General features: G+C 34.1%; 1 protein-coding gene and 2 pseudogenes across 1 annotated transcript; 2 read left to right on the top strand and 1 right to left on the bottom strand.

Annotated features, from left to right (window-relative positions):
• The first annotated feature begins 302 nt into the window (after window positions 1-302).
• On the top strand, window positions 303-3,304 carry LOC108847951 (protein HOTHEAD). The gene is made up of 5 exons (XM_018621333.2): window positions 303-463; window positions 561-1,202; window positions 1,698-2,098; window positions 2,184-2,749; window positions 2,835-3,304. The coding sequence occupies exons 1-5, from the start codon at window positions 382-384 to the stop codon at window positions 2,896-2,898; spliced, it is 1,755 nt and encodes a 584-aa protein (XP_018476835.2). The 5' UTR covers window positions 303-381; the 3' UTR covers window positions 2,899-3,304.
• Window positions 3,305-4,314: 1,010 nt separating this feature from the next.
• LOC108847952 (protein HOTHEAD-like) lies at window positions 4,315-6,277 on the bottom strand (annotated as a pseudogene).
• Window positions 6,278-7,389: 1,112 nt separating this feature from the next.
• Window positions 7,390-9,655, top strand: LOC108808721 (serpin-Z2-like; annotated as a pseudogene).
• The last annotated feature ends 4,818 nt before the right edge of the window (window positions 9,656-14,473 follow it).

Raw genomic sequence — 14,473 nt, 5'->3', positions numbered from 1 at the left:
TTCAAATGACTAATATAAGCCATTTAAACCTCCTCAACTAACCTAAAGTTCATCATCCCATATTAAAAAAATTCTCCTAGATCCTACATATACTACGGTTGACATAAAAGAAAATTATAGTTGCAAAGCTTCTTCTCATAAAGATCAAAGTACCAAAGATCCAATCTTCATTAAAAATAATTAACAAGATCCAAAATCTTTATATGAATGCATGTAAGACCAATAAATAAGTGTTGGTGAACCATCAAAGCTTTCCTCTCATAAAGATAACGAAAAGAGGCTCATGCTTCATATGATCTTATTATATAAACCCCATCAAACCTTACTCTTTTGTTTGGCTCTGATCTAAATACAAAGAATCACACATACTCTTTCACCATAATGAGTTTTCAAATATTATGGTTATTTCGCATAGTTCTCATCGTAACATTCATCTCCAGTGGCTCATGTTTTCCAGACCAAGGTACAATGTTTAAATGTTATTTTACGTATACATCGTTCAATGCGTGACAATATGTATTTTAGTATTAAAACCTTTGTTTTTTTTTGGTCCCGTGAAGCATGGTGCTATAGTTTTGTGAAAGATGCGAAACTCGCACCAATGTTCGCTCGCTTCGACTACATAATCATCGGAGGAGGAACCTCAGGCTGCGCGTTAGCCGCAACGCTATCTCAAAACGCTAGCGTTTTGGTTCTTGAACGCGGCGGCTCGCCTTACGATAGCCCGTCGGCGACAGATATAGGAAACTTCGCCACGACACTCTCAAACACATCACCCAAGTCATGGTCGCAGCTGTTCATCTCCGAAGACGGCGTTTACAACACACGTGCTCGCGTCCTCGGCGGAGGCTCGGTGCTAAACGCGGGGTTCTACACACGTGCCGGGGATGAGTACGTGAAGGAGGCTGAGTGGAAGAGCGACGAAGTGGAAGCTGCTTACGAGTGGGTCGAGGAGAAAGTAGCGTTTCAACCGCCGGTGATGGGATGGCAAACGGCGTTTAAAGATGGGCTTTTGGAGGCTGGAGAGTTTCCGTATAATGGTTTCACGTACGATCATATCAATGGGACCAAGATTGGCGGTACGATCTTTGATCAAGCCGGTCATAGACATACCGCGGCTAATTTGTTGGAGTATGCTAATCCACAGACGCTTGCTGTCTATTTACACGCTACTGTTCACAAGATCCTATTCACCACCAAAGGTATTTGAATGATTTACATTTTTTTTTCTTTCAATCTACATTTTGGTTTCGGTTGGGGGCTGAAATAGTATTAGGGAGGTGTATTCAACGAGAGAGGTCAAGATAAATTGTATTAAAATGACAAAGCAATTATTTAATCAGACATGATTTTCATATTTCTTTTTAAATCTAGTGTTGTTAAGTATTTAAAACTCATAGTTATAAATGAGATTTTAGAATGGTTTAACACAACTCATAATAGATTTGTAACTCGACTAAAGATTAATTAGAAACTTACTAAAATCAAATTACTTAATTATAGATTGAATTTTTCCCTATATCTATATAATATTGTATAAGATATGTAGCTAAAAATAAAATTTAAGGAATTTTGGTTTGGTTTAGTTTAAACTATATATACGAAAACCGGTTTGATTTATCTTAACATTACGATTTAATTTTGGTTTTTACATATGTTCACCTCTACTTTTGAATATGAAAATTTGTTTTTGACAGGAAGGCCAAGGCCAAAAGCATACGGAGTTATATTTCAAGACGCAAATGGAGTGTTACACAAGGTAGAGCTGGCGAAAAACGCAATGAACGAGGTGATTTTGTCCGCGGGTGCCATCGGGAGCCCGCAGCTGCTGATGCTGAGCGGTGTGGGTCCTATGGCTCATCTTACGGCTCACGGGATTAAACCGGTGGTATTAGATCATCCAATGGTCGGACAAGGGATGGGAGATAATCCGATGAATGCCATCTTTATTCCTTCTCCTACCCCCGTGGAGGTTTCTCTAATACAAGTCGTTGGGATCACAAAATATAATAGTTACATCGAAGGAGCAAGTGGCGTAATCTTCTCATATAGTTGGACACGTGATTATTTTGATGGTGTTTTAAATTATCTCAACGAGGTATCGTATATATAAACACACTAAACTTTTTACTAATGAAATTAACTATATGCTAATGTTTATTTTTATTTTTTCATTGCGCTAGATGCAGACAAGCCGTACTAATACATCTACAACACTCTCGACTCAATCCATCACAGATTTTTTCAAATCTATACATCCGTTACTGAGTGCAACAACAAAAGCCGGTTTGATCCTCCAGAAAGTGGCTGGACCGGTCTCGAGAGGTCACTTGGAGCTTAGGAACGCAAACCCAAATGATAGTCCTTCAGTCAGATTTAACTACTACCAAGAGCCAGAGGATCTGAAGAAATGTGTTGAAGGGATTACCACTATTATTAAAGTGATTAACTCCAAGGCATTTTCAAAATTCAAGTACCCCGAAGCGACCATACATGGCTTGCTCGATCTAATACTAAGCATTCCCACTAATCTGAGACCGAGACATGTAACCTCGGCGTTTGATTTAAAACAGTTTTGCATAGACACTGTGATGACTATTTGGCATTACCATGGAGGTTGCCAAGTTGGAAGAGTGGTAGACAAGAACTACAAAGTCTTAGGTATTGATAGTTTAAGGGTTATAGATGGATCAACATTTCTCAAGTCTCCGGGGACTAACCCTCAAGCGACGGTTATGATGCTTGGAAGGTAAATGCATAAATTTCAATAAAGAAGTGCTCCAAAACATTTTGCATCTAATTAAAGAAATCATTGTTCTGATTGTTATATGTAGGTATATGGGACAAAAGATTCTTCGAGAGAGGGAAGCTTTCCACAAAAAGGATGAAGAAGCATGAGCTATTACTTTCAGATAGATCTTGTGCGTAGAATATGCTTTGATTAGAAACTTGCCTATTACACTTTCAAAAGAAGTGGCTTGGAAAGTGAAGCATATGCTATATGTAAAGAAGGATAATGCTTTGGGCATATTCGGTTGCCCAATTAGTTTGTTTCTGGTTACCCTATATAAATTGCGCAGAAGTTGTTAGTTTCCACAAAATATCAGGAGAAAATTGTTAGATGAAAGAAGTCAGTAAAAGGGAAATTCAACTTTGGCAAAGAAACTATAATCAGTGAGCTACACAACATGTTGCTCACAAGTTTGAGGTTGAGTCTTTGCCAAAGGAGAGTTGCCCTTTACTGTTCTATCTTTTGATTGTGTTTAACGTAAGTGCAAATCATATACCCTTATCCTTCTTCACATGGTACTTACTTCTACTTAATTTCTACTGCTTTTACCTCTTATTTGAATGCTTGTTTTATATATTTTGTGGAAGGCACAACCAGTAACGTAAAAGTGGATCCTATTTATTTGGTTGTTTACCAATGTCTTTCTAGACCGGGGCATATTGTCGAGATTAAACGAATGCTAAACCAGAGATACATAACCAAGTAATCGTTAGATAAAATATTTATTTTAGTAATTATATAATGATTTAATATGCATGCAACCATTTTTAGCATAAATCTAGTGATCAAAAAGTTTCTGGAGAACATTTTGTTCCACTTTGTGTTTTTTACATAGCATAGCATTTGAAATAGTATGATGCTCTCAATTATCCAAATGCTCTCTGTTCAATGATTCATACGCACAGAGCATTACCATTTACAATTTAATTTTATTTACTATTACTAATATGAAAATTATGTTTTTTTCTAAAACTAAAATTATAAATAATATATTCTAAAATAATAATATTTACAAATCAATGCCATAAATATGAAACTGACTTTGGTTGAAAATGACTAAAATCTTGGAAAGAATACTTATATGCATCCGTGTAGCAAGTATTAATACAATTAAATAGCTTTAGAACCAGATGGTTACAAGAGATAAATTGAAACCATTTTCATCAATGGTGGCGAGTTACCATTGTCCGTAGATGAACATGAGCTAACCACATTACGCAACATGATGCAACGTGTGAGCAGTTATATCTCAGTGAATAATAGATATCTACTTCTTTGATTTGGCTTGTGATGAACAAATCATATCTTTATCTAGTTATTGGCTATTGCAAGGGGAGGGAAGTACTATATTCTTTAACTATACGTGGCGAGTAAGTATAACTTGTATTGGCACTATAACTTTAGATCTTGCATTGTATGAAATTAGTTGAAGTCACTAATGGTTCCTCTTACACCAAGGAAAGAACCAACTTTACCTAACATTATAACTTCGCATCATATTAAAAAGATGGCACTAATCATCTTAGTACTTAAAAACATAACTAGTAATTGACAACATCGATAAGACAATAGTCACTCATTTGTTTGGACAATGAAGAGCATATATTGGTCTCATCTTTAATGATCGGTTAGTCCCTTTTGTCCCCGGAAGCATTTCTCTCTCGAAGAATCTTCTGCCCCATGTACCTACACATACCACTACAATTAATAATCATATCTGATTTAAGTCTATAAACATGTATATATGGATCATTTGGGTTTTTGCATCTTACCTTCCGAGCATCATTACCGTGGCTTGAGGATTAGTCCCAGGAGACTTAAGAAAAGTGGATCCATCGATGACCCTCAACGCATCAATTCCCAAAACTTTGTAATCCTTGTCGACCACTCTTCCAACTTGGCAACCTCCATGATAATGCCAAACAGACATCACGGTGTCGATGCAAAATTGCCTCAAGTTGAACACTGAAGCCACGTGCCTCGGCCTCAGATTAGTGGGAAGGCCCAGCATGAGATTGAGCAACTCACGTCCGGTTGCATTCAAGTACTTGTATTTGGAGAATGCATTCGAGTTTATCACTTTAATAATTGTTTTAAGTCCTTTAACACATTTCTCAAGATCTTCTGGCTCTTGGTAGTAGTTGAATGTCACAAAAGGGTTATCATCTGGATTGTTATTCCTGAGTTCTAAGTAACCTCTAGACAACGGACCGTCGACCTTTTGGAAGATGATGCCATCAATTTCAATCAAACTCAATAGAAAATCACTGGAGTTGAAAAAATCTGTGATTGATTGAGTGGAGAGCCTTGTCTGCACAATGCTTCATAAGTAAATAACATAGTCTCATGATTAATTAACCAAAAAAAAAAATCCATCAATGTATTTATATCATACCTCAAAGAACATACGTGTCAAGTTATAAGAGAGACTCAATCCACTAAAACCTTCAATGAAATTACCAAACTTGGTGATTCCAACGACCTGAGGGAGGGACAATTCTACAGGTTGAGGAGAGGGGACAATCACACTGTTCATGGGATTATCTCCCATCCCTTGTCCAACCATGGGGTGATCTATAACCACGGGGCTCACTCCTTGGGCCTCGAGATGAGCCCTAGGACCTACACCGCTCAGCATCAACAGCTGAGGGCTACCGAGTGCACCTGCTGACAAAATCACCTCGTTCATTGCGTTTTTCGTAAGCCCTACCTTGTGGAACACTCCATCCATGTCTTGATATATCACTCCGTACGCCTTAGGTCTTTGGTTTCCTGTTCTTAATATGAGTTTTCATATACAAGGACCAAAGTATATATATAAGCTTGCATTTTTTTTTTGTAAATATATGAAATACCTTTTGTGGTGAAGAGGATCTTGTGCACAGTAGCGTGCAAGTAGACAGCAATATTGTCCGGATTAGCATACTCTAACAAATCAGCGGCCGAGTGTTTATGGCCAGCAGGGTCGAAGGTGGTACCGCCAATCTTCGTCCCAATGATATGTTTCAAGGTGAAACCATTGTATGGTAACACACCAGCCTCCAAAAGTCCATCTTTTAACGCAGATTGCCATCTTGTTACATGTGGCTCGAATACAAGTTTCCTCTCGACCCACTCGTAAGCAGCTTCCACTTCATCCATCTCCCACTCAGCCTCCTCTACGTAGTACTCCTCTGCGCGTGAGTAAAACCCAGCGTTCAGAACCGAGTCACCTCCGAGGACGCGCGCACGTGTGTTGTAAACGCCGTCCTCGGAGATGAAAGGCTGCGACCACGATTTTGGTGTGATGTTTAAGAGTGTGTTGGCGAAGTTTTCGATGTCTGTTGCCCTCGGGTTGTCGTAGGGAGAGCCGCCGCGTTCGAGAACCAAAACGCTAGCGTTTTGAGAGAGCGTTGCAGCTAGTGCACAACCGGAGGTTCCTCCTCCGATGACTATGTAGTCGAAGCGAGCATACGTTGGTGCTAATTTTGCATTTTTCATAAATCCATAAAATTCTGTTTTTACGAAAATAATTTTCATTACATTTAAAATTCGTATAAATAATAATCTAACAACTTCAAATTGTTTTTTCATATGAATTCTCGATGTAGATGCAACATATTTGGTTCATCATACATTGAATATGGATGATCCATGAAGCTAAGATGTTACCTTTATCTTTATGGGAATAACAACAGGAGCCATGCAATATAAAAATTATGACGAGAACAGAAGGAAACATATGAAAACCCATTACAGTGTAAGATTATATTTGCGCTGTTCTTAATCTTGTGGAGACACAAACAAGAAGGCTACACAATTCATACGCTTTATATACTAAGAGGAAGTATAACTGTAGCCTGTATGACTGTCTTGGTTAAATTTTATTACTTCCCCAGTTTATGGGTGTTTTCGTATAACCAAACGATTATATACTGAATTAAGTAAGCACTAAACTGCGAAAGTAAAGCCAACGATATTACTTTACATCAAATTTGATGATAATCTAGTAATTTTAGTTTAGAAGGTAAATACTCTCGTTCCCGAAATAAATCACTTCACATTTTGTACAAGACAAAACTGATGTTGCGTGAACATGCTTTTTTTCCTTTCGGGATTGTACTATGTTTTCGTGTTTCTATTATATTTTTCTTTGTTTTGTTTTGTTTTCATTTGGAGTTATGTTTTCGTTTCAGTTTAGCTAATTAATCTTGATGAGAATTTTGGCTTAAAGCTATAAGTAGCACATAAGAAGTTTGATTATATTATCTATTTCCCAACTCCCTCGTTGTTCTTATGCTTCTCTTGTGTTTCTGATTATTTATTCACCGGATCATCCAAATCGTTGATGACTCATAAGCAAATGAATCATAGTCTCGTACTGTTTTGGTTAAATCATCCTTCTCCCAATCTGATAATGCGTTGACCTTTTTTTATCCAAACGTAAAAAGTTTTAAGGATAAACCGACATTGTTCACCTGTTGGGCCATTTTATGTGGGCCTCGAATACGACAGGTATTGGGCCAATTTGTTCACATAAACTAACTTTTTTTCTTGGTCGATAAACTAATAGCTAAGATTTACATTTTTCTCACAATGTACATTTTTCTCTGGTCCAACTCTAAAAGGCGGTGATACACCAAACACTAGCTCATCTTTTTCTATATATATATACGTATGTATAAGCTCAATAATTTTCCAACAGAACCGTAAAAGATGGCTCCAACCGAGAAGAAACAAAAGCTTAGCGCATCATCTGAAACCGTAAGTCCGTCTCTAATCTCAAAGGTTGACGTGGAAAAAGCGATGAAGAAGCAAAACGACGTTGCTATGTTTCTTGCGGAGAAAGTAATCTCCGCCGTAGCTGAAAACTCGAACTTCGTCTTCTCTCCTGCATCGATCAGCATCACTCTCACCATGCTCGCTGCTAGCTCAGCAGACGAAACACTAAGATCCTTGATCTTATCCCTCCTTAGGTCTTATTCAGTGGATGAGCTCAAAGCTGTTTTCAGCGAGATCTCTACCATCGTCCTCGCCGATGGTAGCGCAAGCGGTGGCCCTAAGATCTCAAACGTCAATGGAGTGTGGATTGAGCAGTCGCTGGGTGTTGATCCCTCGTCGAAGGATCTCTTTGAGAATTCTTCAAGGCTCCTTGCGCTCTAGTTGATTTCCGATTCAAGGTTAGTTTCACTTTCTTTGATTAGATAGGTTTAAGTGTCTGTGTTAAACTGTATTGTGTATGTGTTGATAAGATATTGTGAGTCTATCTCTCTTTGATCATATATATATATATATATATATATAGATAGATTAAGTTGAGTGTTTGTATGAAACTGTATTAGGTTAAGAGTTTGTGGAATCTATCTCTTTGATCATAGATAGATTAGGTTAAGTGTTTGCGTGAAACTGTTATTAGGTTAAGAGTTTGTGGAATCTTTCTCATTGGTCATAGAAGGAGATATATGTACATTTATTAGCCATACAACTTCTGATAAATGAGCTTTATTTGAAACACAGGCTGCAGAAGTGCTCAAGGAGGTGAATGCTTGGGCTTCAAGGCACACTGATGGTCTCATCAAAGATATTCTTCTTCCTGGAATGGTTACAAGCGACACCGACCGTATTTATGGAAACGCACTCTACTTCAAAGGGACCTGGGAACAAAAATTCCCAAAGTCTTTGACAAGTGACTTAGAGTTTCACCTTCTCAATGGCGGATCAGTCACTGTGCCTTTCATGAGGAACAATAAGAATCAGTACGTTGAGCAGTACGAGGGTTTCAAGGTCCTTAAGCTGCCATTTCGACAATTCGGTGATATCAATCGCCAATACTGTTAGAACCGAGTTCGGTCGAAACTAGTAAAGAGAAGATGAAAAACTCGTCTATGGGTCTAACAAAGACGTTTTATAGATGAAAGTATCAGGACCTGGTTACAGAGGAAGTGTAAAGAGAAAGATAAGGCAGAGCTCGAAGAGCCGGCCGGGAAACAATACAAGATAGCGGATAGAGAGGAGTGAAAACCCTAGATCTAGCCGCCTTGTGAGTGTGTAAAAGTGTGGATCCCTTTCATGTTGCTACTCCTCCTCCTTTTATAGGCAGCTACTCGTCGTTCGCCCTAGTGTCCGCTAGTCTTGCTAGGCTTTAAGTCGCAGGGCCGACTTAATGGGCTTTGTATGCTTTGGTCGTCATACCAGCGCGGGTAGCTTCTTACGACGTCTCCTTAACTCGCAGATCCTTTTTCCCTTCCTCGAAGAATGGGCCGTATCTCGCTGTTCGCTGGGCCTTTGGAGGGATGTAATCCTCCTCCTACAAATACTCAATGTATTTCTACCTACCGGACGCCAAGGATGGATTGAGTAGTCTGGTCAAGAGGTGGCATCATCATCATCTAGTTGTGGATTCTTGGATAGTCACACTCCAAGAAAACAAGTTGAGGTTGGTCAGTTCTGTATCCCAAAGTTTAAGATAGAATTCGGGTTTGAGGCTTCGAGTGCTTTCAAGGGATTGAATCTGGATTCTGTTTCACTGCGCCATAAAGCTTTGGTTGAGATCGATGAAGATGGTGCAGAGGCTGCGGCTGTTACTGTTAGCTGTATGGTGATGGCATGGGTATAAACTTCAGTAGGAGGATAATAGATTTTGTGGCTGATCATCCATTTCTTTTTATGATTAGAGAAGACAAAACTGGAACTGTTTTGTTCGTTGGTCAGATCTTTGATCCTTCTAAATCTGCTTCTACTTAGGACCGACCGGTTTAAGGTTTTTTCCCATTTGTGGCACATGATCGCCAGTTACATTCTTTTTTTTTGACGAAATAGTTACATTCTTTTTGATCTTTCATTTTCTTGTCCTGTTTATGGTACAGTCAGGATCCAGTACATGATAGACCGGTTTGTGTTTTTGGTTTTGATTTTGCAATTTGAGTTCTCTATTGTTTGTTTTATGATTAGTTCGATTGTAATGGCGGCTAATAGCCATTAATTAGAAAGTGCATCTCTCTAATTCATAGGACAAATAAAGTGAAAAAGAGAACAGAGCAAGTATACAAATACACGAACATTCTTGGACATGGTTTAAGGGAATAAATGCAAGTTAAAAATTGATGCCTTGTGTAGGGTTTCTTTCAATCGTCAGCTCTGTTCTAACCTCTAACAAATCAATACTATTAATTCTTCAACATGTCCAATTGATAGTAATTGGATCCAACATATTTTATAACTGTATTTAAATGATTTATCTAAATATCATATAACCACCTTAGATAACCACCTTCTAAAAGTTATTAAAATCTACGTTATAACTGTTCCTACCAAAAACAGTTACTTTTTTCTTTCAAATAAAGTTTTGAATTTATCAGACAGGTCTGTGATTTGGAAAATAAACGAAGTACCATTTCCATGATACAGTTTTTAGAAAATAAACGACGTGATGTACATAGGATATTATATTTCTTATGAAACTTTAAAAAGTTAACTAATATTAATATTAATTAATGGTAGAAGCGGGTTACTATTAAAATTTAATTTTATGATTGACGGAGTTTAACCGGTTTAAGTGAATTTTTAATAGAAATAAATATTCATATAAACTCATTTAGTTTAACGGGTTTTTATAGGTTATTCGAATAAAAAAATTTATTAAATGTGATTCTACTTAAAGTTAGTGAAGACCATTTTAACCCAACTATATATATATATATATATATATATATATATATATATATATATATATATATATATACAGAATATGTTAAACAATATTTCTTTAAACATTTTTCAAAAAATTTATTCGGTTTTAGTTGCGGGTTGAGTTTGATATTAGTTTTCGAATATAATAATTTAAGAACTGTTCGAGTATATAGATCATGTCTAATAGAGTATGAGATTTTTATTTTTGGGGCGATTGGATATAAATATTCTTGACTAAATTATGTTAGGTAACTACTAAATAAATATAATATGTTACAAACTTTAGGAATAAAGTTTTAAAATGGTTTCTGAAATGCATATGGTACAAGTGTATAATTATGCACCTTAACATATTGAATATAGTCACCAAAAATATATTAAATTAAATTAATATTAAACACTAATATAATTATAAAACACACAAAAATTAAATTAAATCATTTAAAAAAAAACATAAAACAAAACATATACCCGCCCTTAAAGGATGGGTCAAAATCTAGTCTATTCTATTAATTATGCAGTATGACCTATTGATATGAGGTTGTATCCAATTAATTATTTCATGTTTAATTAAAGTTCAAAAATTGTAACTCCTATTTTCTATAAAGAAAAAAAAAATGTAACTTCCAGTCCACATAATTCTCGGTACCACTTCTTTCTTTTTTTGCATGTATATACCGATATTTATATATAATAACAGTTACATTTTTCTGGGTTGATTCCAAATGCAGATTGTTAAATACTAAAATTGTGATTAAATTTTGATAGATGTTATTCGGTTACGTTCTCTTTTCGTAAGTATTCCATCCAAATTACTTTTATGTTATTTAATAATCTTAATATTTTTCAGAGGATTTCAATTATTTCTTTGATTAATATAACGCGTTACTGTATATAATTAATTTATGTATACAGTTATATTATTGACACATCTTTCTATAATGATATGTTAATTACACCTTATAACAATGCCAAGAAGCATAAATTTTGATTATTATAGTACTATTTTTCTACTAATACCAACAACTAACTGGTCGAAAAAACTACTATTTTTTAGGAATACGCAAATAATAATTAACTGATCAAAAAAATAGTTAACGCAACATTTTTTCAAAATAGTCTGAATTGACACGTGGCAATTTGTTCAATGGACAAATTTTTGTTGTTTGTTGCTGGTTACAATCTAGATTTTATAAAAAAATTATATTTTCTTAAAAAATATAAAACAAAAATATATCCATCCTTTTAAGGACGGATCATAAGTTTGGTCCAACTATTTGAAAAATCGATTTGCGGGTGCGGGTCATAAGTATTTTATGTAGAGTGAGTGTGGGTTGGTGTAAAAGTTATTAAAAATCTACGTTATAACTGTTCCTACCAAAAACAGTTACTTTTTTCTTTCAAATTAAGTTTTGAATTTATCAGACAGGTCTGTGATTTGGAAAATAAACGAAGTACCATTTCCATGATACAGTTTTTAGAAAATAAACGACGTGATGTACATAGGATATTATATTTTTTATGAAACTTTAAAAAGTTAACTAATATTAATATTAATTAATGGTAGAAGCGGGTTACTATTAAAATTTAATTTTATGATTGACGGAGTTTAACCGGTTTAAGTGAATTTTTAATAGAAATAAATATTCATATAAACTCATTTAGTTTTAACGGGTTTTTATAGGTTATTCGAATAAAAAAATTTATTAAATGTGATTCTACTTAAAGTTAGTGAAGACCATTTTAACCCAACTATATATATATATATATATATATATATATAACAGAATATGTTAAACAATATTTCTTTAAACATTTTTCAAAAAATTTATTCGGTTTTAGTTGCGGGTTGAGTTTGATATTAGTTTTCGAATATAATAATTTAAGAACTGTTCGAGTATATAGATCATGTCTAATAGAGTATGAGATTTTTATTTTTGGGGCGATTGGGATATAAATATTCTTGACTAAATTATGTTAGGTAACTACTAAATAAATATAATATGTTACAAACTTTAGGAATAAAGTTTTAAAATGGTTTCTGAAATGCATATGGTACAAGTGTATAATTATGCACCTTAACATATTGAATATAGTCACCAAAAATATATTAAATTAAATTAATATTAAACACTAATATAATTATAAAACACACAAAAATTAAATTAAATCATTTAAAAAAAACATAAAACAAAACATATACCCGCCTTTTAAAGGATGGGTCAAAATCTAGTCTATTCTATTAATTATGCAGTATGACCTATTGATATGAGGTTGTATCCAATTAATTATTTCATGTTTAATTAAAGTTCAAAAATTGTAACTCCTATTTTCTATAAAGAAAAAAAAATGTAACTTCCAGTCCACATAATTCTCGGTACCACTTCTTTCTTTTTTTGCATGTATATACCGATATTTATATATAATAACAGTTACATTTTTCTGGGTTGATTCCAAATGCAGATTGTTAAAATACTAAAATTGTGATTAAATTTTGATAGATGTTATTCGGTTACGTTCTCTTTTCGTAAGTATTCCATCCAAATTACTTTTATGTTATTTAATAATCTTAATATTTTTCAGAGGATTTCAATTATTTCTTTGATTAATATAACGCGTTACTGTATATAATTAATTTATGTATACAGTTATATTATTGACACATCTTTCTATAATGATATGTTAATTACACCTTATAACAATGCCAAGAAGCATAAATTTTGATTATTATAGGTACTATTTTTCTACTAATACCAACAACTAACTGGTCGAAAAAACTACTATTTTTTAGGAATACGCAAATAATAATTAACTGATCAAAAAAATAGTTACGCAACATTTTTCAAAATAGTCTGAATTGACACGTGGCAATTTGTTCAATGGACAATATTTTGTTGTTTGTTGCTGGTTACAATCTAGATTTTATAAAAAATTATATTTCTTAAAAATATAAAACAAAAATATATCCATCCTTTTAAGGACGGATCATAAGTTTGGTCCAACTATTTGAAAAATCGATTTGCGGGTGCGGGTCATAAGTATTTTATGTAGAGTGAGTGTGGGTTGGTGGATTTTGGATCGCGGCTACCCGTCAATCCGCAAAGTATTTAAAAAACAAAAATCAAAAGGTAATTTTTTTTTAAAATACAGAAATTTAAAAATAATAATTGAAAATTTAAAATCATGTATAGAACTTTTATCATAAATAATTTTTATAATAATTAAATTAAATAATAATTTTCAAAAAAAAAAAAATATATATATATATATATAACTCGCGGATAATCACAAATTAACAGAGGAAGTACAAAATTATTTGTTTGCGGGTTGTGCGGATCATATTTTTAACTAAAAAAGTGAAAACCCGCGGGTAGGTGGATCAGTGGGGCAAGTTCGACCTGAAATCCAGCTTTAACCGTGCGTATACCGGATAAATTTTTAAATTGCTATTATTTAATACAATATATTTTGATTAAAATTTATACACAAATATAATTACAAAAAATACAATATAAACACAACGAAAAAATATCAAAATTAAAATATAAAACAAAAAAATACCCGCCCTTTTAAGGGCGGGTCAAAATCTAGTTTGTTTTAAAAAGTAAGAAATCTCGTAGTAAACGTATCATTGTTTCTTCATCTGCTTGTAAGTTGTATCTAGTACACATATTTATTCTATTAAAAGAAAATTATTATATTGAGCTAAATATAATAAAATCTTATCTATTAAAATATAAATCATGATTTCTTTCATTTGTGATTTTTTAATTTGGACCATCACTTAGAAATTTTTATTAAAATATCTATTATATTAAAAAAGAAGTCATGACTTCTTTTGTGTGTGATCTTTTTATTTGGACCACTTTTTTAAAAAAATATTAAATATATTTTTAATGCTAATAATATATAACCTTTTAAACGATTTTAATCATAATATCTTTTTGATCGAGTGGAAGTAAGGGAGACGGATAAGGGAAGCCCACCATTTCCATCTCGCTACAGACTTCGCTG

The sequence above is a fragment of the Raphanus sativus genome, chromosome 3, assembly GCF_000801105.2.
Source record: "Raphanus sativus cultivar WK10039 chromosome 3, ASM80110v3, whole genome shotgun sequence".
NCBI classification, from domain to species: domain Eukaryota; kingdom Viridiplantae; phylum Streptophyta; class Magnoliopsida; order Brassicales; family Brassicaceae; genus Raphanus; species Raphanus sativus.
The sequence above is the reverse complement of the archived record's forward strand: the minus strand, read 5'-3'. Positions and strand labels throughout refer to the sequence as shown.

What these genes read in the sequence shown, in the direction of transcription:
- LOC108847951 (XM_018621333.2), top strand. Translation starts at nt 382, where the DNA reads ATGAGTTTTCAAATATTATGGTTATTTCGCATAGTTCTCATCGTAACA. An exon ending in CTCATGTTTTCCAGACCAAG is followed by an intron (nt 464 to 560) that starts GTACAATGTTTA and finishes GGTCCCGTGAAG; the next exon opens with CATGGTGCTATAGTTTTGTG. An exon ending in GATCCTATTCACCACCAAAG is followed by an intron (nt 1,203 to 1,697) that starts GTATTTGAATGA and finishes TGTTTTTGACAG; the next exon opens with GAAGGCCAAGGCCAAAAGCA.